Source organism: Neomonachus schauinslandi, chromosome 13, assembly GCF_002201575.2.
Source record: "Neomonachus schauinslandi chromosome 13, ASM220157v2, whole genome shotgun sequence".
NCBI classification, from domain to species: Eukaryota; Metazoa; Chordata; class Mammalia; order Carnivora; family Phocidae; genus Neomonachus; species Neomonachus schauinslandi.
In genome coordinates this window covers 11,623,995-11,647,754 of record NC_058415.1, presented here as the reverse complement: position 1 = coordinate 11,647,754, position 23,760 = coordinate 11,623,995, and the positions used below count along the sequence as shown (strand labels likewise).

At 45.3% G+C, this 23,760-nt stretch overlaps 1 protein-coding gene across 1 annotated transcript in view; it reads right to left on the bottom strand.

Moving 5' to 3' along the window:
- PIP5K1B (phosphatidylinositol-4-phosphate 5-kinase type 1 beta) overlaps nucleotides 1–23,760 on the bottom strand; it is a 297,843-nt gene that overhangs the window by 18,294 nt on the left and 255,789 nt on the right. The window contains exon 14 of the mRNA XM_021694307.2: nucleotides 3,624–3,741. Within this exon, the coding sequence (XP_021549982.1) occupies nucleotides 3,624–3,741 (118 nt within the window). The remainder of the gene's footprint in view (nucleotides 1–3,623; nucleotides 3,742–23,760) is intronic.

Genomic DNA, 23,760 nt, shown 5'->3' with positions numbered 1-23,760 from the left:
TAGGATAGAGGAGGACGGGATGACACAGCAGAATTTGGGCAAAGAACTATAGCTACTCCGGTCAAATCTTCTTTTAGTGTAACTCCATGGAATTTAGAGGAAGCCCCAGCAGGCTCGAGCTAGCAGAGGTCTTAGAGGTGATGGAATGATCCATTTTATAGATGAGAAAACGGAGGCCCTGAATGGGTGATCAATTCAAGGTCAATGATTAACAAGAGGCAGAAATAGCCACAGAACCCAGCTGCCTGCTTCTGTGGGATTAATTTATGCCCCGTGTGGTTCTGCAGCAGAGGAAGGGGCTAAGTGAAGGCGCTAGAACAAGCGGGTGAGAGACCATTGCTGGGGATCCATCAGGTCTCTGTTAAGGATATGAAGATGTCATCTCTCCTTTAATTTCCAGGGCCTCTCATGGGCACAGAGTGTTGGTAAAGGACGTGCCCTATCACAACAGACTAACCTAAGAACAGACCTGAGAAGCTACCTTCTATTAAGCCAGATGCTAGGGATTTTAAAAGATCTAAAATAATGTCACTCTTCTCAACACTAACAGTTATTTTGAATGAATGAATGATTACATACTGAACTGAATAAATGCTAAATTTTCTCATTTTTAAAAATCTTGATAGATGGAATCCACATACACAGAAACTCTGGGATCCCCAAGACTTTTGAAGATGTACTGGTATCAAAAGATTTAAAGAACTGTTGGGCTAGAACATTGAAAACTAGAACCTTGCACACACTGTTCTCAACATAACTCCCCCCTCTTCGATGGGTCCATCTCTCACCTTCCCAAGGAACAGGATTACAACAGCGTGGCTGGGAGACCCAGACGCATAGCCAGTGCCAAAGCCGTAGGGACGGGTGCTCACAGGGTTGGGTTTGGGGGGGGCAGAGCATAGGGAGCGGGAGTTGAATTTCCACCCTGCCCTTTACCAGCTCTGAGAACTAGCAGAAGGGACCTCCGTGTCTTTACCTGTACGGAGACCAACCTAAGCCCTACCTGCCTGGAGCCTCTCATGGGGGGAAAGCCCGGGGACACTGGCTGGAGGCACATGGTGGGCGCGCCGTGGCTCCTTGTTACTGTTCAAAATCCCATGCTCTCCAAGCAGCAGTGAACTGTTCCCTTTACAGCATTCTTGAATGTTCACATTCCATATTGAAATGTAAAACGAGCCCATGTTTATTCACCCAAATTTGTCCCTGTATTCTCTTTCCTCTGTGTTCCTTGCACGTTGCCTTGTGTGATTTTGGACCAACCCTTTAACTTCTCGGAATCTAATTTCTCTCTGGCAAAGGCAGCGTGATTCCTAAAGCAGAAAGCGCAGCTCAGTCATTAAGAGCGGGCCTGGGGCTCCGCTCGGCTGGTTTGAATCCCAGCTCTGACCGGTTACTTGCTGCATCACCTGGGGCAAGTGGCTAATCGCCCTGGGCGTCCATTTCCTTTCCGTAAAATGGAGCTCCATCCGCTTCAGAGCGGGTTGTGGGGATTAAATGGCTTAAGACGAAGTATTTAGGACCACCAGGCTTGTAGGAAACAGGAAAAAATGCTAAATAGCTTATCGTGAGTAGCTACAAAACACGATTAGGCTCGATCAGCTTTTCGCCAAGCTTGGTGAGAATTTCTACTGCCTTGTTACCTTCTCTGCTGCTCGACTCCTCTCGCCTCCCAGACTTGTGAACCGCAACAGCCCAGTGCCGGGAAGGCTGGGCAGAGGACCATCCCCACTGCCTCCTTCAGTTCTCAACTCCCAGCTTCCTTCATTTCGAACTGGTGCTCAGAGTGCTTTCAGTCACCGACAGTGAAGACTGGGGCTTTTCCCTGTGACTTCTGGAGACAAGCATTAACCCTTTCTGAAAAGTTTGGCTTCTCCGTGTCCAAGAAAGGCACAGAAGCGTAGTAAAATGGGATGCTAATAAAAGGACAGAAGCAGTTTTTTTTATAAATGAAATGGACAGTACCAAGGAGGAGAAATTGAAATGACTAATGATACAAGCTTTCCAGCAAAGGAGTAAGGGTAACACATAGGGTAACTGAGATCAGCAGGGCCATTTAACTACCCTGTGATCTTCTGTTCCTCTGGGGAGGATCACATGCCCCCCGGGCGGTGCAAATCTGTTGTTTTAAAGATACAAGGAGCATGAACTCTTAGCTCATTAAGATCAGATTTGGTTTTTCAAATTTACTCTGGGACCAAAAAATTACTGTAATTTTTCCCCCTATTTAACTCCCTATCTTCTTGGTTGTACAGAGGAACCAACTCTTCTGTAAGGATTTTAAAATGCACTATAACTTATTTTCAAAAAGTGGGGGCAGTGTGAGGAGGAGGGTTGCCCAGTGGAAAAAAATCCTTTGGTGCTACAACCAGGATATTCAGAGGTTATAAAAAAAAAGTCCTTTGTCAATGGTTTTTGTAGGGTGAGGGCTTCTATTTTACATAAGGGGTCAAGGAAAGCCTATCTGAGATGATATTTGGGCTGAAACTGAAGGGAGTGAGGAAGCAAGCTTGGGACAGCTAAGAAAGTGTATTCAGGCAGTAACGGCAAATGCAAAAGCCCTGAGGCAGAGACATGCTTGGTTGTGGGAGGAATACCAAGGCCAGTGTGGCTGGAATGGTATGGGTAAGGAAGACAGAGGCAGGGAAAGGAGAGCAGAGAGGCAGCATAGATCTAGACCATGCAGGGCTTTGAGGACTTTGGATCTTACTCTAGGAGAGGTGAGAAGATGCTGGAGGGCTCTGCAATCATGAGTAGCATTTTCGGTGACTGAGGTCCTGTAGAGCATACTTGAGGGAATAGAGGGCTAGGTTGGGTCATAGGAGGGAGTGGTGGGTGTGGTCAGGAGACACACCAAGTGGAGCTGGTTCCTGACATGGAGCTTGCACACTCATGCTCGGCACAACTTACTAGAGTGGAAAACTTGAAATCAACACTTGGGTCTTTCATGTGATTTTGTGCAGGGATATACTTTATAGGGAAAACACCCCTTTTCCTCTTTCATAGTTTAGTCCAACCTACATCCTTCTAGACCTCATCTAATAATTCACTTAAATCACTGGACAACTTGGCAGGCACTCAAGGGCGTTCACTCATGATCCTCCAAGCAGCCTGGTGAACTCAGCATGATTTCCCTCCTTTGGCAAACAAGGACACACAGAGAGGTGCCTGCCCAGGTCACGGCACTGGTTGGTGACAAATGAGGGAGAGAGCCGAGATTCTTTGGTGCTGACTGCAGGTTCTTCCCACAGCCCAGTTCTGGGCCTCTTAAGTTACCAATTTACCAAGGCAGTAACCCAGAATTCAAGAAGACTCACATACAAGGTGGATACATTGGAGTCAAAGAAGACATTAACACGGAGGAGCCCCATTTTGCCTCACAATTAGGGGATCTGTTCTCTTATTAAGTAGAGTGATTTAGCGTCTTACCCTACATACTCTCTTCTGGAATGTTCTACAGGAACTGTGTGAAAGCATGGCTTGTGAACAGACACACCAATGATGGAGAGCCATGGTTTCTTTTAAAACCCCAGCTTGCCTGGCCTTATAGAACCTGTTCTTATGGAAGCTGTGGCCTGGGTCCATCTGTAAACACAAGGGAAGGGGAAGAAACTGGAATTACTTACTAAATAGACATCAAGCACGGAGGTGTTATCATCCTGCATTTCCAGAGCATTTGGCTCAGAAGTCAAGTAGATGGTCCCCTCTTCCAAGGTAAATGTTGAACTGGAAGGTAACCCTTTACTGGAAAAATGAAGAAGAATAATGAGCATGTGGCCTCTGGACCAAGATCCAGGGGAACCTCCAAGTTGTGGCTAAAGACGTGGAGTTTGGGAAAGCTTTTTGGGATAAAAGATGATTTTGAGAGTTCAAAGGCAATATGGTCCTACCTGCAGATACGCTCGCTTGAGTTTAAGGAATTTGGTTGTACTAGCAGTGTGTTTGCTGTCTGCTTCCCTGCAAGGGACACTTATTTATATTTCTGAGAAGTGTTTTGTGGGTCCCTGGCCTTGTGAGGGCAAAGGGCTATCATCTCGAGGCGCAATGGTCAGCTTTGACTTTGAGTAGTTGGTTCCTGCTGCTTAGGTTCTCCACTTAGAGTACTCACGCTTTGCTGGTTTATAAAGATAACCTTGTGCACAATCAGTATTGGTTTCTTTCTTTGTACTGTTCTCTTTTCCTTTTAGGCATGAAAAGTTGTCAAACTTAAATGTGCCCCAGAATCCCCTGGAGGGTTGGTAAAAACCCACTTTCCCAGGCCCTACACCCCCAAGTTTGATGCAGTTGATTGGACACAGAGCCCGTTGGTTTGCATTTTTAATAAGCTCCAAGGTGATGTTCCTGCTGCTAGGCCAAGGCACACTCTCTGAGTACCGAGGAATTACGAACGTGCTTGCGAGGACAGCCTAGGTGTCCCTTTGGTAGACAGCAAACACCACAAGAACGGTGGCCGATAGTCATACCGGAGAGTCCTTCATGAGGGGCAACCACCTTGTTTGGTCATGATACGAGAACCAGTGACAATTGTTGAAGTCATTGGTCTGTTTTGATACTACTGAAATTGGGAATTAATCTCGGGGCTCAGGAATGCACAAGTTTTTCCTCACTGAAATAAAAGTTACATTTTTAACCTCTGGCAGCGTTCTCTGGGAAGGCTGTGCAGGAACAGGACCTCCACCAACAGTGGTGGACGAGTGGCTGCCCGTCAGCCCACTGGGGCCAAGCTGGTCAGGCCTGAGAGCGGGAGTGCGGAAGACGGCCCGTTTCTCCCCTCGCCCACGACCAGGGCCTGCCACCGCAGGGCCCAGCTCAGAGCTCACCCCATCCGAGAACTGGAGTCTGGAGCCAGCCTCCAAGCTTGTTGTTGGAGCCCCCCCGCCCCCTGCTGCCCAGGAGACTGGTGAGGGCATGGTTGTCCTCTGCCCTGCCCCAGGCTGGGAGCTTCTGAACATATGAACCCGTTCGTGGAAGCTCTGTGAAATAGTCAGGAATCCTGACCCTTTTCAATATTTTTTAAAAAAATGTCAGAATTGTATGAATCTTAATCAGGTTCGTTTGTATTTTTCCTGATTATAAAATACAATGAAAAAATGGTACAAAATACTAGACAAGTAGTAAGAAGCAAGGGTGAGAGGAGTCTCCTGTGGGCCTCTCACCCGGTGATGTGGGAAAAGGTGGCAATGAAGGGGTTAAAGCCACTGTACTCTGCCTCGATGGGTTTTCTCCTACATTTTGGACACAATAAGGAAAAAAAAAGTCCTCTCGGTTTTCAAAACTCTAAGATGGGTTACCCAGTGCGGGACACAAAATTTGTTCGGACGGACTTGAAAGAGCAAGGTGCACGTGGCCTCTATCCGTGGGGCTGCTGACCTCAAACAGTGAACTGTTACAGATTTCTTGGCTTAGTAAACGATCAGCTTTCAAGGGATGCTGCTTTGAGAAGCACTGGGTGATAATCAGTATCGCTCAAGTTATTTTTTGGATCAAAAGTAATACTGCAGTGATGGGCTTTAATTGGCTTTTGCTTTTCAACTGCTACAGTGTCACCCACGAAAGATGAATTACTTATCTACTCAAACATCAAAGCTAGAAATAAGGTAGTCAGAAAATACACAAGTGTGGGGTGGACTTCTGATTTGTATTCCTGTTTTTTAGGTTCATATTTTATTTGTATATAATTTAAAAAATTTCTAATGGCTTCTGGGTTATTTTATGAACATACCATTCATTTGATGAAGTTCAAAACTCAATTTTCAAGATGAAGGGTATAACCAAGAATATTCTGGAAGTGATTTTTCTTAAACTCTATGCCCCAAGTGGGGCTTGAAATCATGACCCCAAGATCAAGAGTTGCATACTCTACTGGTTGAGCCAGCCAGGCATCCTTGGAAGTGATTTTTCTTAAAAAATTTTTTAGTTTTTCATAGTACTACATGTCATGTAAAATGCAGCTAAAAGTCCTCTTCCTTTTTCTGCCGTCCTGTTGTGATCCAGAGTCACTCCCCTAGAAGTAAATCCATTATGTACATATTTTTCAATCTAATATTTATCTTCTATTTTTGGTAACTGTGAGTAAGCTACTAGCATGGTTTAGAAAAAAATGAGGGTAATTTTTGGGATTTACCGATTATTTTAGCTAAAATTCACTGGTTACAGAAAACAAACACCAGATTCCCTCAGCATTCTATGGTCAAATTTGATAAAAATCAGACTTTATTTGTACTGTTTTTTCACATGTATTAGAATACTTTCTATCTCAACAGTATATTCTGAGCATCATTTGGGGGATGAAAACAAGGGTCATAGGGACTTATATCCAGGTTATATAAAGAACTCTTAAAACAATAAAAGGGCAAATCACTGAACTACAACATGACTAAACGATCTGAACAGACACTCCTGCAAAGAAGAAATACCAATGGCCAATAAGTGTACGGAAAGATGCTAAACATCATTCATCATAAGGGGAACACAAGTTAAAAACTACAGTGAGCTACCCCTTCAGCCCCCCCTGAGCTAGCTATCATAAAGACAGGTGAGAACAAGAGCTGTAGAGGATGTGAAGAAACCGGGGCCTCCTACACAGCTGATGAGACTGTAGAAAGGTGCAGCAGCTTTGGGAAACAGTTTGGTGGGTCCTTAAAACCATATAACCCAGCAATTCTACTCCTAGATGCAGAGCCAAGGAAAAGGAAAACATGCCCACCCCAAAACCTGTACACGAATGCTCCCAGTCGCATTCTTCAGAATAGTCCCGAAGTGTTTAATAACCCACATGTCCACTAGCTGATGAACGGATAAGTAATTCCTACAATGGAATATTATTTGGCAATAAGAAATAAAGAACTACTGATACATGCAACAACGTGGGTGAATCTTGAAATCGTTTATGCTCAATGAAAGAAGCTGGTCATAAAGGACCACGTATTGTATGATTTCACTTATGTGAAATGTACAGACGAGGCCAATCTTGAGAGACAGAAGGCAGATGAGTGGTTGTCAGGAGTGGGGGTGAGAGGGTGAGGACTAGGGAATGACTGCTCTTGGGTGTGGAGTTTCTTTCTGGGCTATTGAAAACGTTCTAAAATTAGCTTCTAGTAATACACAACTTGGTGAATATACCAAAGGCACAAAACTGTATAGTTTGGGTAAATTTTATAGTATCCGAAACATCTTACTGAAGTAGAAAGTTTCATGAGGCACCTAAGGGTCAAGATTTTAAAATTGATGTCTCAGTGCATAGTACCAGAAATATCAGAAATTGGATAGAATAGTTGAGGTCACGTAAATTTTAGAGCTGTTTTGGGTAGATTCCAGTCATTCAAAAAACATTTTCTTCTTCCTAATAGAGAAAAATAATTCCAGTTGACCTGGCAACACGAAAGAACTGGGCTCTGAGATTCCATGCCGTGGGGTGAACAGACCGTGCGCGCAGGTCTGTGGAAGCCCGGGGACCCGTCTACACTGTCACAGGGCTAGCTGGTGTAGCCCAGGTATGGGGACCTTCCTCCAGGGCACCCGCTACTCTCTGGCCTCTTCTGTTTACATCATCTCTGCCTAGCACCCCCTTGGATTTGTCACCCCAATATGTCTCCTTCACAGATGAGGGATTGAGGATGAGGCAGGGGGGCGCAGGAACTTGCCCAAGGTCACACTGCTGTTGAGGAGAGTTTAGGATCTGAACCCTGTTTTCCAATAAAGCCCCCTTTCTAGGGCCAGCTCTGCAGAAATTTTAGAGATCTGCCATTGTAGAAATCGAGGTAGCAAAGGAAGACGCACCTAGGAACTTGAAAATAATCCTGGGATCCAACAAAAACAAAGGCAGTATATGGTGCTGGATGTGACTGCAGCGATCTTTGCTTGAGGAGAGTAAAGATGGCCAGGAAGGTTTGGGGAAAAGCAGGCAGAATATGCTTCACTGGGGCGCCTGGGTGGCTCAGTTGGTTAAGCATCTCCCTTCGGCTCAGGTCAGATCTCAGGGTCCTGGGATGGAGTCCAGCATCGGGTTCCCTGCTCAGCGGGGAGCCTGTTTCTCCCTCTCCCCCTGCCCCTCCCCCCCCCGCTCATGCTCTCTCTCACTCTCTCTGAAATAAAATCTTTAAAAAAATAGGCTTTATAAATAAACATTTTTCTTCCTTAAAAAGTTAAAAATAGAATTACTCTAAGATGCAGCAATCCCATTTCTGGGTATATAGCCCCAAAGAACTGAAAACAGAGTCTGAGATATTTGTTTATCCAAGGTTATGGACTAAACTGTGTGTCTCCACTGAGCCCCAGTTCATAGCCTGAAGTCCTAGCCCCCAGTACTTCACAATGTATCTGTAAAGATAAGGTCTTTAAAGAGGTAATTAAGGTTAAATGAGATCATTGGGATAGGCTCTAATCCAATATGACTGGTGCCCTTAAAAGAAGAAATTGGGGGGGGGGTTGGTGCCTGGATGGCTCAGTCGGTTAAGCGTCTGATGCTTGGTTTCAGCTCAGGTCATGATCTCAGGGTCCTGAGATCGAGCCCCACATCAGGCTCTGTGCTCAGCGTGGAGTCTGCTTCTCCCTCTCCCTCTACTGCTCCCCCTGCTCTTTCACTCATAAACAAATAAAATATTTTAAAAAAGGGTTTAGGACAGAGACATGAACAAAGACTGTGTGAAGACAGGGGAAAGGATAGATAGCCATCGACCAGCCAAGGAGAGAGGCCTCAGAAGAAACCAACCCTGCTGCCACGTTGATCTTGGACCTGTAGCCCCCAGAACTGGGAGAAAATAAATTTTTGTTGTTCAAGCCGCTTCATTTATGGTACTTTATTAGGGCAGCCCTAGCAAATGAACACACCCACATCCATAGCAGCATTATTCACAGCGGCCAATAGGTGGGAGCAACCCAAGTGTCCACTGATGGATGAACGGATGAACAAAATTGATACACACACACAATGCAACATTATTCAGCCTTGAAAAGGAAGTGAATTCTGCCATATGTTAACGGCTGAATCTGTAGGACATTATGGTATGTGAAATCAGCCAGTCCTTCAAAGAAAAATACTGTGTAATTCTACTTCCATGAGGTACCTAGAATCGTCAAATTCACAGAGGTGGAAAGGGGAATGAATGGTGGTTGCGGGGTGGGGGGCAGAGGGTGGGGGATGGCGAGTAGTTTCATGGGGACAGAATTTCAGTTCTGCAAGATGAAGAGAGTTCTGGAAATTGGTTGCACCATCACGTGAGTGTATGTTAACACCACTGAACTGTACACTTAAAAATGGCTAAGATAGGAAGTTTTATGTGAAAAATTTTTAAGAGGTTTATTTGAGAGAGAGTGGCATGAGCAGGGGGAGGGGCAGAGGGAGAGGGAGAAGCAGGCTTCCCAGCTGAGCAGGGAGCCCAATGCGGGACTCGATCCCAGGACCCTGGGATCATGACCTGAGCTGAAGGCAGATGCTTAACAACTGAGCCACCAGGCGCCCCTGTTATGCGGATTTTACCACAATACAAAGAGAATAATATTTACCAAGAACAATAGTTTTTAAAGCTTCTAATGTTTTAATTTAAAAAAATGACCTATGAAAGAACTCTGAAAAAAAAATATATATAGCCCTGTACAAATCATCAGGCATGTATACAGTTAAGTCCCATTAGGTGCATTCAGAATAATCTGACATTAATACATCTTGGCATTGAGTGAAAGCTACAGATCCAATTCACTGATCTTTCTTTACATACTGAGTAAGGAGGATGACAAATCTACTGAGTGAGATCAGAGTACAGAACTAGCAGGTCACTTCCCGAAAGGAGAATGCATTTTAGGAAAACAGGTACCTGAGCTGACAGAGCCTCATAGGCAGAGCATGAGCTCTGGAACTAGAGGATTTAGCCCTGAATCCTGGGTCTTCTGAGTTGTGTGTGATTCTGGATGACTCTCTTCAGCCCCCTGAGCTCCCGGTTCCCACACAGAAAATGAGAACAGTATCAAACATGCAGGGTGGTTGGAGACATTAGGGTAATGGATGCACAACACAAACCCCCATTTATGGATCTTGTGGTCTAGGTGCTAGGATGGAGCAGAGATTGAAATCGCTATTTCCGCCTCACAGAATTTACACAGTATGGAGGCAGACAGACAATGAGATAAATACTTAAAGCACAGACAAGAGATACAAGTGAGTGAATGGCGTAGACCATCTGTAAACAGCAAACTCTCCTTGCTCTGCCAATGGAGTTTTAAGGATCTCAGGCATGAGTCAGACCTAGGGGACACAGGTATGTCCCCTCTACTCCATGGGGCACTGGCCCGCTCACCGAAGAACCCCGCTGCAGTGCGCCCCCGCTCCCTGACTGCTCTCTCTCGAGATCATATGCTACCCGCGCACTCATTTCTTGGCTTCTCTAACCTCTTTTAAAGACCTCGGGCTGGAAGGTCAGCTACTAGTTGCACAACTGGTTTTTAGCCACTTGCTTTGTAAGTCCTGCAGTTTTGTTTTGGGCTTCAGCTAAAACCGATAATAATTCATTTTCACATTCTGTTACGTTTTTAGCAAAGAAGTTAGTAAAAGTTCTAACCCACACCACTGAAGATAAAGCTTTATCTTTTTTTTTTTTTTAATTTTATTTGTCAGAGAGAAAGGGAGAGCACACAAGCAGGGGGAACAGCAGGCAGACGGAGAAGCAGACTCCCTCCTGAGCAGGGAGCCCGATGCAGGGCTGGATCCCAGGACTCCGGGATCATGACCGGAGCTGAAGGCATCCGCTTAACCAACTAAGCCACCCAGGTGTCCCAAAGCTGTATGTTTCCTAATCAAGAAGAGCCTCACATAAAACAAAGTATTTGTGATTAAGAACCTTTTTATTATATACTTAAATGTGTATGTGAATATCCCTTGCTACTTAAAAAAATTAATGAGGGGCGCCTGGGTGCCTCAGTTGGATAAGCGACTGCCTTTGGCTCAGGTCATGATCCTGGAGTTGCGGGATCGAGTCCCGCATCGGGCTCCCTACAGGGAGTCTGCTTCTCCCTCTGACCCTCCTCCCTCTCATGTTCTCTGTCTCTCATTCTCTCTCTCCCTTTCAAGTAAATAAAATCTTTAAAACAAATAAAAAGAATAAAAAAATTAATGAAATGTAAATATTAAAAGAATAGGGAGATAATGCAAGAATAAACCATCCAATCCAACTAAAATGCACCTACAGCCTGCAACAAATTCCTCCTTCCTTGAAGATGCCTCAAGTAGTAAAGTTAAGATTGGTTCTAAAAAGGATTTTCACTTAAATGTCGGAGCCAGGGATCAATTTCATGTTTGTTTCTCTTCCGTTCTGACATTGGGGGGGGGGGATATGCGATATTCTTGCTACTCAGTCCTGTTTACTGTACTGTTGGTTTCTTGGGCACAGGCCTATCTGGAATCAACTTCTAATTTGATTGTTTTCCAGATTCCTTTATAGGGGTCACTATAAGTGAGAGCATCTCTCTTGGGAGCAGTGCCCTCAAAACCCAACTGTTGTGTCAGAGGGCCTGCCACTCCTTAGCCTCGCAGCTTGGGAAGATCCATTTCTCGAAGCAACGTTACGAGACTAGGTTAAAGAGTCTGGCTGCCTGCCTGGGTTCTGCACCATCAATTTTTGCCACGATTCCCTCAATTCAGACTGTCTGAGGGCTAATTGCGCCTACTTTGCAACAAGGCTTTCGGGAAACTGTTAATCCACCCAGTTGTGTTCTTCTTCCCTTGTAAAATCAGAGAAGCTGCCCATCCTTTGCACCTGCTCCGGGTTCTGCTCTCTGCACCCACGGCAAACCTGGTGTAGGTAAGAGCTGTTCAGGAGGGGGCATTTCAGATCCTCACAGCGCTCCCCTGGAGAGCAGACCTGAATGGCTCTCCGATGTCACACGGGCCTCTCTGGCATTTACAACACTGCTCCTTTCTGTCACGAGCACCATTAGCCTGGCTGGATTGCTGAGAACCGTCATCGATGATTTTATAGCCGGGAACACTCTGACTTCTGTTTGCAGACCTAATGAGTGTTTTACAGCTCATTCTCACGGGGGCATGTGCTCAGGGGACAGACGGTACGCTCCACAGTTTTTTGTCTTTTGCCTTGAGGTTCTCTTATCAAAGTAATAAAATCTATCAAATGACTTACAATGAAAAGCCATGACCTGTGTCCTGCCCCCGACCCCACCCGGGGGGCAGCTTCTCCAGGGATGGCTCTCTTTTTAGCATTTTTGGTGGTTCCTTTCATATCTTTGGATGAATCAGGGAATAAAAGGTATTCTCAACCTAAAGCATCATTTAATGAGTCCATCAGGAGGACGTGACCCTCTCCTACACTGTACTTCCTCCCAGCGTTTGCTATTTATATTTTATTTAGTTTGTAACTGAATAATACACTTGACCTTTTTTTATTCCACCAACCATATACCGGATATCTTGAATTTCCTGTATCATTTGGTCTTTGTCTCTGCTTTCCTCTCTCACTTGGTATTAGATCCACTTAAACTTTCTTTTCTCTCTACTTTATCACGGCTGTTAATATTTATAATCTATCTTGTAGCTATAACCACATTTTCCCTGCTTTGTCCAGGGACTGATTCTAAAATGAGAAAACTGATACATGGAATTTATATTATGATGACTTTGTAAATACTGTGGCCACCAGGGAGTGAGCGTTCTATTCCCCTCTCTGGATTCAAAGCCATGGTTGCTGGGCCATGCAAAGAAAAATGTTCCCAACAAGACTAAATGGAGTCTCTTTTTTTCTTTCTCTTTCTTTTTTTTAGTTTTGCTTAAATTCCCCACATGTCAGGCTGTTTCATGTTGGGGGGCTTTTGCTCTTTAGAAATGGACTGGCATGGGGATTAAACACAGAGAGTGTGTAGACTGAGGATGGAGGCTTAGATACAACGTTGCCCTGTGATTATGAGTTACTCGTCTGGGCAAGTCCTGACCCCGAGCTCCTGCTTCTTCATGTAGAAACAGGAATGACAGGCCCTGCCCTGCCCATCTCATAGGGCCATCAGGAGACCCAAGTCAGATAATGCAGATGAGAGCAAATGCGACAGTCACGCTCTTCCTTACAAAGGGAGAGGAGCGGCACCAGGACTGTCACCCCTGGGGCTGGCTCTATCTCGCCGTGGGGGTGGGGCTTGGACCACCGTGTGCTTGCAGAGACAGGTTCCTCCTAACATTTCTCAAAGAATCCCTTTTCCGCTATTCCCAGTTTAGCTACCAGAACATTCACTGACAAGAAGAGTGGACAGGAAAACTCTACCTGTAGAGAAAACCCCCAAGTGCAGCCTAGTCTCTTTAAAAGGCTTGCAAATCCTTGTTCAGCCCTAGAGATACAGGCTGCCTGGGGGCAGGCTCATCGTAGCCTGGCTCACACACCTGTGGTGTGATGCTCAAGCCAACAGCATGTGCCTCTCTCAGGAAAGCTCACTCTGGCTGCAGTGGGGGGGGGGGGGGGGGGGGGGGGGGCGCCTGAGGCAGCTACTAGGTGTGGAATTCTGAAGCCTGGGCCCTGAGGTTCCTACTCTAGCCCCGACAGTGTCCGCACGCATCAAAGCTCCCGCGGGGCCAGGACAGCGCAGCTCGATCATGGTGAGCTCCTGGGCTGAATGGACAGCAAGTGTGCAAGACGCCCCAGGGCGGCCCCAGAGAAGTGGGAGGCCCTGGGCCACGGTCACTGCCTCTCGCTGGCTCCCGACTGCCGCACCACCCACCTTCCTAACCTGCCTTGCTGCACAACGGGCTTTCGGCGGGCTCTGCGGCTTCCGCCCGGTCTTGTCTCCTTTTCAGCCAGGAGCTCGCTGCTGCTCTGCGCTCTAGGGCGCTCTCCCTCTCCTGCTCTTTTTAGACGGGGAGGCTGCCCGTTCCTCCGGAGGCAGGCAGAGTGGCAGCCCCTCTCCTGGGAATCTCCGGAGGGCTGCCCGTGGGTCTCATGCCAGGGGTAACGTGCCCCTCTCCTTACACACGTGAACGCCCGAGGCACGAAGCCCACGGCAGGCCCGGCAGCACTGGGACCCGGCCGGTGAAGACAGAGGCCAACTCTGCTGCGGGGTGCAGGCGAGGCGGGAACAGGAAGCCGCGGGGGCTCCGGGAGCTCGACCGGCCAAGCTCCCCCCAGCGGCATACGTGCGTGTGTGTGTGCGTGTGCGTGCATGCATGTGTCTGCGTACGCGCATGTCTGCGTATGCATGCGTATGTGTACGTGCATGTGCGCATCTGTGCGGCTAAGTGGCGTGCGCTGAAAGCCGAGGTGATTGTACTCTCCAGCAACAGCAAACCACCACAAAGGCAATGGGAATTCGGGGTCTTTTAAATCCCAGGGGACCCAATGGCCTCCATGGCTGGGAGAAGCAGTACAGTATGTGGAAGAATGAACCAGAACAAGAGGCAGGGTAGCTGAGTTCCAGTACCAACTCGACACTCAGAAGCTGTGTGCGCTGTGGGGACACACGGGGGCTAAGGAGCGGGGTGAGCCATCTAACCTCCCCGGGCTCCAGCTTCCTCCCCTTACACATCAGGGCTCTGAATCTGATGAGGTCCTTCCAACTTCCGAGAGCTTGGATTTTTAGCCCAGTTCGCCCTCTCTCAATTTCCGCAGAAAACCGAAGTTTGAGATCAGAGGAGCATATCAGAAATGCTGAAATCAGTATGCTGAAATGGAAATGCCTTTTGCTGTGTAAGCTGACGGTATCAATTAGGGTTTAAGAGAAAATGACCAGGAGATAATTCATTCCCGTCTTCAGCATGATATATCAGCACGATATTGCTATAAGGATTGGAAAAAAAATCCAGAAAAGCAAAGATTTACTCAGAGAGATGGTGTTATAGGTTGAATCGTGTCCCCTAAAACTCGTATGTCGAAGTCCTAGCCCCTAGTACCTCAGAATGTGACCTTATTTGGGAAGAGGGTCATTGCAGATATGATTAGGCTGAGTTCGGACTAGAGTAGGGTGGGCTCTAATCCAGTGTAACCCATGTCCAGGTGGGCACACAGGGAGAACACCATGTGGGGGTGAAGGCGCGGACTGGGGTGATGCTTCTATAAGCCAAGGAATGCCAAAGACCGCAAACTGCCAGGCGACAGGATGGGACAGATTCTCCCTCACAGGCTTGGGAAGGAAGCAACACTACCAACAGGGCGGGCTTCTGGCCCCCAGAAGCATGAGACGATACATTTCTGTGTAAGCCACCGAGTGTGTGGTACTTTGTTACAACAGTCCTAGCAAACCCATGTAGGGGCCATCAGTGCTTAAAGGAAAACCCTGCCTTAGCAACAGGCTGGCTCATTAGCACTCGTTCTCCCTTCCCTTAGCCCCGAACACCAGTAACCTGAACCTTCAGGAAATGAATATTCTGGGGACCTGAGAAAAGTACCATTCCTATTCTTTGCTGAATATTACATTTTCTAACTTTAAAAAGTAAGGCCTTTCTTCAGTAAAACCCACCAAACATTCACTGAGGCTTTATTATTTACCAGAAATCATTAGATAATATGTGTGCCTCAGTTTTCAGGCTTGACTTGGGTCCTCCCTGTACCAATGTGCTAAAAATGCAGAGGGCTGAAATGACCACCCTAAGCATCATTTAGTCAACAACATCCAAACTACTACCACGTCTGTGGAAGCTGCTGGAAAAAATAATATGAGAACGGATTACAAGGCGGCTTTGCTTTTCACAGATGTAATTATAACTGTTCAGGGCTATCGGAAAACCATAAGCAGAATTGATTTTCAGTGTGGCTGGTGGCTTCAAAGAGGTTCAGAATGACAAGAAGTTTCTTATATGTGGTGAGGCCAATGCCAAACTATTTATAAACTCTGATTTGAATAACTGGAAAATGTCACATAAACTACCTGTTTCTGCCAGCCAAGTCAACACCCTGTCCTGAGTCATTAAATACATAAGCAGTGCAGGGGGAGTGAAACTGAAAAGATCCCCAGTGGGCAGACAGTTGGACGTGCCCGGCTGGGATGATCTGGGAGGTATACAGCATTGGCAACTCGGAGAACAACTGGAACTTATTTTGGTTTTCCAATCATGACTCAGCTTTAATCTCAGGCAGTGACCCTTTTGTCCCAAGACCCTTTCTATAATTTAAGGAACAAATTAGGTGCTTTAAAAACAAGGTCACTTTACCCACTTGCTTAAATAGTGATTCTCAAACTTTAATGCATTAGGATTACCAACAGGCCCAGGGAGTGACATTTTAAACAACTTGTTTCTGAAGCACGTGGCTCTAGAATATACCTTAAGAAATACTGGCTAATACAAGATGTCCATCGACAGATGAATGGATAAAGAAGATGTGGTATATATATACAATGGAATATTATGCAGCCATCAAAAGGAATGAGATCTTGCCATTTGCAACGACGTGGATGGAACTGGAGGGTATTATGTTGAGTGAAATAAGTCAAACAGAGAAAGACATGTATCATATGATCTCACTGATATGAGGAATTCTTAATTGTAGGAAACAAACTGAGGGTTGCTGGAGTGGGGGGTGGGGTGACTGGGTGATAGACACTGGGGAGGGTATGTGCTCTGGTAAGCGCTGTGAATTGTGCAAGACTGTTGAATCTCAGATCTGTACCTCTGAAACAAATAATGCAATATATGTTAAGGAAAAAAAAAAAAAAGAAGAAGAAGAAGGTAGCGGGAGGGGAAGAATGAAGCGGGGGAAATCGGAGGGGTAGACGAACCATGAGAGACGATGGACTCTGAAAAACAAACAGGGTTCTAGAGGGGAGGGGGGTGGGAGGATGGGTTAGCCTGGTGGTGGGTACTGAGGAGGGCACGTTCTGCATGGAGCACTGGGTGTTATGCACAAACAATGAATCATGGAACACTACATCTAAAACTAATGATGTAATGTATGGGGATTAACATAAGAATAAAAAAAAAAAATACTGGCTAATAGACACCGAAAGAAACAAGGTCAGTTTGCATGATCTCACTTCTATGTGGAATCTCAGAAAGTCAGATACTTAGAAACACAGAGTAGAATGGTGGTTACCAGGGGCGGGGAGATGGGGAAATGGGACATGTTGGTCAAAGAATACAAAGTTGCAGTTATGTGGGATGAGTAAGTCTAGAGATCTAAAGTATACATGATGACCTCAGTTGATACTACCCTATTATATATACTGGCCATTTGCTGAGAGTGGAGAGAGTGGATTCAGGTGCTCTCACTACACACACACAGACACACACACACACAGTGGTACAGATTTCTAGTTATAAGATAAACAAGAGCTGAGGATGTGATGTATGGTGACTCCAGTTAACAATACTGCATTATACACCTGAAAGTCGAGAGTAAACCTTAAAAAAACAACACCCCCCTCCCCAAAACCAAATCAACCAGTCAAAAACAAAGAGACACAAAACCTAGTCCCTCCCTTCAGGAGTCCATATCTAGTGAAGGAAACACACAAGCTAACATACCCATCCTCACATTATTGTTTGTTTGATTGAGACCAGGAGCTTGGTTCTGGTTACTACATGTTAGCTTGATCACAGTAATCATTTCACCATGTATATATGTCAAATCAGATTATAAATCTTAAAGACACAATTTTTATTAAATATTATATTTAAAAATAATTAACAATAATTAAAAATTAAAAATTATAAAAACAAAAGAGTTCTAGGGGAGAACAGTCTGTGATCACACATGCAAAGTAAGAGCAGGAAGTAAGACAGTAAGTTCCACATCTATTTAGCATGATAAAACTTGGGAGAGTTGCATGTATACTATTTCCTGTGTAACTTTTTTGAAAATAGTACTTTGCAGAAATGTGTCCTAAGCATTTAAAATTAATGTATTAGGCTGTGATAAAGAAGAACTAAAATCTAAAAACAAAACAAAAAAGAAAGAAATACTGGCTTCGAAGGTTGATGAGGATTGACGTGCAGCCTGGAAATGGTGTGGGGTGCTTCTGTGAACAGCCGAGGACCAGAACTATCAGCTCGGGGAGCGTGGCCACGGATACGGGTGAGGATGCTGGTCACTGCTAAGGTCCCTGTCTATACCTCCGGGGTTCAGTACGGGGTGCGCTTTGCGGCTGGTGCCAAGAGCACCCAGAGGGGCTGGCGGGGCAGCTGTAGGCCGGACCTGGCTGGTGTTTGGAGCCCTGGATACCGGGGTCAGATATGCAGCCACGGGCCATGCGTCACACACGATGAATTCCACCTTCCACAGAAAACGCACGCATAAGCCAACCAAGAAGTGATTGGGCACTTTGTAGAGCGCCACAAAATACGCCAGCCATTATCTTACGCTGTTCATACACCCGCCTTCTCATTACATGTTAAGGTGGCTCGCAGTGTGTAAATACAAATATTCAGGTTTACAAGCTGCCATGGAAATGATACCCTTCCTCAGTAGGTCCACCTACTCCCGAGGAGTCTCAGTTACCCATTTTTGGGGTCTGACTTAAACTCAGCTTATTTTGGATAATGCCCATCTTTCGTATTGGATGTCTAAATCCTATGTACATGGAACTTCTCACTGGCGATTCATAAAAATGCCCTCAAAGTATGTGTCACTTTGAGGCCTTCACTGTGTTTCCTCAGATGAAGCTGTTCTAGTCCCTCTGAGTTGAGCAGGAGGAGGAACTTGAAAGCTCTGGTTCCTTCCTCAGGGATTCCCCTGCTAACCACTATTACTCAGCTGGGACACGAGCAGGTCTTTGTCTACATGACAGTGGTAAACACAACTCCCCTTATTTACCATATGCAAGTGTCCGCCATGCTCCTTGCCCTTGGAAGGTACCGATTAGATGTCCTCTTTTCCACGAAAGCTGGAGGGGCCTAAACTTACCTCCTCACGGTCTCCCTGTCTCTGGCAATATAACAGCATCTGCGAGAACTCAACAAGGTGACTAACCAAGCCGGTCACTTGTATTTAATACATTTTAGCTGTTATTAGTATTATCACTGTAGATGATAATGAAGAGAAGGAGTGGCAGACTGAGAAATGTGTAACAACCGGCATTTTGGGAAAAACATTATATGCATACAGATATGCATGCATATATATATATATATATATATATATATATATATACATTCCACTGACAAAGAATGTGTAGCACACAATTCACAAATTACAATAATATGCAATCGTTTTTACCGTGATGTCCATATAACTGATGGTCACGGGATACTTTTGTTGATTTTTATAGAACTCGGGCATCCATAGCCAACCTACGATTGCAAACCATGATGTGTAGCCCCATCAGGTTGGTTCGTATTTTCCTTTACATTAATAAGACAAAAACAAAATAAAGACGTGGCAGAATTTCACCCATTTGTCCATGATATGAGCTACATCTGTCCTGAATGGGAAAACAGTTTTCAAATACTGGTAGACTATTTCCTCAATTTTTTGTGCTAGCAACAATGAGATGGCTCTGGCTACCGCATGCTTTTAAGCTCAAAAAACAGACCACCGACAAAACTGTAAATCTAGCCCTGACTTAATCAGTGCTCGACATCTGCTGTGGATTAGGTGCTCCTAACTTCAATCTACCAGTGTGATGTCACTGAGTGAGAAGCTGTAAAGGAACACACAAGCCCACCACCATACAGGATTTCCAACATACGGATACCATGTATCCATGGACCCTCAAGAGCAAGTAACAGATAGGAAGTAAAGTAACTAAGAAGGGATGACCGTTGAGACCACCTTTAAAAAACTGTAACTCATGTCATGGTAAGCTTTTGTCATTTAATTTCTAGTGATGGCTGTGTTGACAACTGGCTCCCCAAGTTTTTTTTTTAATTTAAAGATTTTATTTATTTATTTGAGAGAGAGAGTGAAAGCAGGAGAGGGGGGAGGGTCAGAGGGAGAAACAGACTCCCCGCTGAGCAGGGAGCCCGATGCGGGACTCGATCCCAGGACCCTGGGATCATGACCTGAGCCGAAGGCAGATGCTTAACCGACTGAGCCACCCAGGCACCCTGGCTCCCCAGGTTTGACCTTTGACTTTCACAAGTCAGAAGGAGCAAGCTCCAGCGCACCGCCTCACAAAGGCAATAGGAAAACAGTAGGAGCAATTTTGTGTATAATCTATGGGCTGCCGCTTCCATCGGAATCATTCTTGTTTCTGGCAAAATGTTACTTGTCAGTGAGCCACAGAGCCCAGTGGAACTCCGGAATAGTTGCAAGAGGTCCTCAAATTCAGATGTCCACATGTAATTTCTTAAATCCACACACATTAAAATTACATGGATAATACCCGATGACGTGGATATTTTGACTTTGAAGAGTTACAGCCCATTGTTCTCAGCTCCAAAAACTGAAAACTGAGAAGGAGCGTATAACTTTTGTGCATGGAAAATAATATATATTAAGGAAATAAAATCCACAACATTTGGATGAATTCATCTGTCTTGGTATTAACGACCTACTTTGTCTTAGCAAAGCTTTTCCTCCTGTTGTGGGAAAGATGATCTCAGACAATCCACTCTGTGCAATATTGTTTGTGTAGGACAATTTCCTACTAATTGCCAGGGAAAACCAAACACCCGCCGAAATCATTAAAGCTGAGGCCAGTCCTGTTACAAGTACATAATGAATAAGCATCTAAAAGACTTGGCACAGTGCCCGGTCTTGACAACCTATAATTAACCCTAGCTGTAATTTTAGATGGCACCGGGTTTCAATGAAAAACAACTTAAGGAAGAACAAATGATCCTTTAAACAATTTTAAATTTCACCAGTCCACGATTTTAGAAAGTCAACATCACCTCTTAAAATATCTAAGAAAAGATCAATGGAAAGGTCACTGGATCCAGAGTTGAAGGACTTGGATTCTGATCTTGATTTGGCGGCTACCCATCTACATTTCAGTGATGTTGAGGAAATTATGTCACTTCTATGCACCTTAGTTTCCCAGTTTATAAAGTAAAGGTGTTAGGCTAAATAATGGCCAGTTTTTAATTAATTTATTAATTTTTAATTTTTTTAGCGACACAGAGAGACAGCGTGCGAGTGGGAAGGGAGGGGCAGAGGGAGAGGGAGAGAGAGATTCCCAAGCAGGCTCCAAGCCCTGTGAGGAGCCCAACACGGGGCTCAATCTCATGACTCTGAGATCACGACCTGAGCCAAAATCAAGAGTTGGATGCTTAATTGACTAAGCCACCCAGGTGCTCCAATGGACAGTTTTTTTAAAATAGGATATCACGCTCCATCATTAGGAGAATTCTGTGTCCCATAATGAATTAAAAACTTGACCAGTATATCCTGGTCCTGTACATCCATGTACAGGTACATCCATGTCCTGAGTGTTATTCTCTTGAACAATCACGAGGACCCTCTTACAGGCTTTCAAGGTTGCACTTTCCTTTGTTCTTCTGAACAAACGCTGTGATCCCTCTCGTTTCCAATGTATATCTGACCTTCTTTCCAATGTGTGTTATCAGCTTCCTTACTGAAGTTTGTTTACCCGAGAGAACAAGGCTCTCTTTTCCGGGAGATCATAAAGCAATTCCCAGAAGGGGGCAGAGTGGGAGGTGGAGGATGTGCTCGAGTACAAAAGAGACCTTATAATGTTGATGTGTTAGGAAACTAAGGTGTGGTGGTTGCAGCCCCTGGGCTAGTGAGTGCTTTTCTTCCACCTTCGGGCAATGCAGTACTTATAATAATAATGACTAAGTCTTATTTTTTAAATTCTGAGCCTGTGGTTTTTTTTTTTTTTTAAACACTGTTCAATTAAACAATTTTACAGTTTGAAGCACGCTGTGCCTACGATCAAACAACAGCAATAACCACCACCCCTAATAATAGTATTAACTGTCCCTCATGGAGGCAGCAAGCCTGGCACTTTACATACTGTCTCATGTATGATTTTAACAACCCATTGCTTCATACGGGAAGCAAATGAGGTCCTGAGAAGTGGAAAGACCCAGGTTTGGCAGGCTGGTAAGTGCATAAACTTCGTAACACAGCCTACCACTGCCAGTAAATCCCCCAGCATGACCCAGGTAAGACTGACGCTGCTCTGAGTTCTGAACGGGGAAGAGAGCAGTGCACAGCTCGGGGAGACCACTGCCTGGTGCTCTCGCCATTAACACGTCTCATGGACTGAGCCGCGGGAGGATGGCCATTCGGAAGTGGCCAAAGGGACACTTCACCAAGCAAAGCTTTATTTATTTATTTATTTTTAAAAAAGATCTTATCCATTCATGAGAGAGAGTAAGAGTGAGCACAAGCGGGGGGGCGGGGTGGTGCAGAGGGAGAGGGAGAAGCAGACTCCCTGATGAGCAGGGAGCCCGACGTGGGGCTCGATCCCAGGACCCCGGGATCATGACCTGAGCTGAAGGCAGGTGCTCAACCGACTGAGCCACCCAGGCGCCCCTCCAAGCAAAGCTTTAAACAAACAGGAATTCAACGCAGTAAGGACTGCCCAACACATTGTCCAACCAGTAAAGATTTCCATGCTAAGATAAAAACTTTAACAGCAAAATGTACCCAAATACCATTGGTTAGAATAGCATGCAAAATGGCTGTAGATGTCATGTCTCTTTCACAACCGTGTGGAAATCCAATTAATTTTTATTAAGCAGCTATCAGAAGAAGCTCTCAAATACTACTTAACAGGATCCAGATTTAAACATCAAACAATTCTGTGATAATGCCAAGCCCTGGCTAGGTTGTGACGCAGCCAGAACTCATATGTTGCTGGGGGCAGTGTAAACAGAAAACTATATGATCACAGACATACCTGATGAGTCAGTAATTCCGCTTCTAGGTATGTACCCCATAGAAATGTATTCACACGACACCGAAAGTCACACACAAGCATGTCCTTAGAAGCTTTATAGAGCAGCCCTAATGCAGAAACAACTTACACGTCCGTCATAAAAAAAAAATGGATAAACAAATATTGGAATACCACAGAATGGTTCCTATTCAGCAGTGAGAATAAATCCAGCCCTACCAAACAACATGGATGGAACACAAACATGATATTGAACAGAGAAGCTAGACGCAGAAGAGTATATACTGTATGATTCTATTTACATAACGTTCAAAACCCAGCAAAACTAACATAGTGTTAGAAATCAGGACGGCGGTGACATTTGGAAAGGAGGCAGGGGTTAGAGGTTGAAAGGACCCTAAGTGGGCTTCTGAGAAGAACAGCGATAAAACACAATTCTATGAGACAGGATTATTATTCTTACTTTATAGATGAGGAAAAGGTTATGGGAACACATCTAAGGTAATGTGTTGTTTTTTTTTTAAGATTTTTATTTATTTATGTGAGACAGAGAGAGAGAGAGAGCACAAGCAGAGGGGAGGAGCCGAGGGAGAGGGAGAAGCAGACTCCCGGCTGAACAAGGAGCCCGATGCGGGACTCGATCCCAGGACCCCGGGATCATGACCTGAGCTGAAGGCAGATGCTTAACCGACTGAGCCACCCAGGCGCCCCTGTTTATTTTTATGTAAGAGGCTTTTGCCGGCATTCTAAGCCAGATCTGAGTCTTCTCATTCTAGTGATACTAAATATAGTCTCTTCTTACCCACCCAGCACTTCTTTCCTCTGTTGGTAAGAGCAGTCCACTCAGCCCTTGGGGAGCTAGGCTCTGCTTGCTGCACGTGGTCCTGCTGGGAATGCACCCCACAGCACGTCACCCCATGAGGGTGAGCCTCTGACTCAACCTGTGCTCATTGGACTGTCTCAAGGAGAGGAACCTGGGGGGTGTGATGAATAATGGATGAAAAGTGTAGGAGCTCAGTAATAATATTGGCTGCAGCCGAA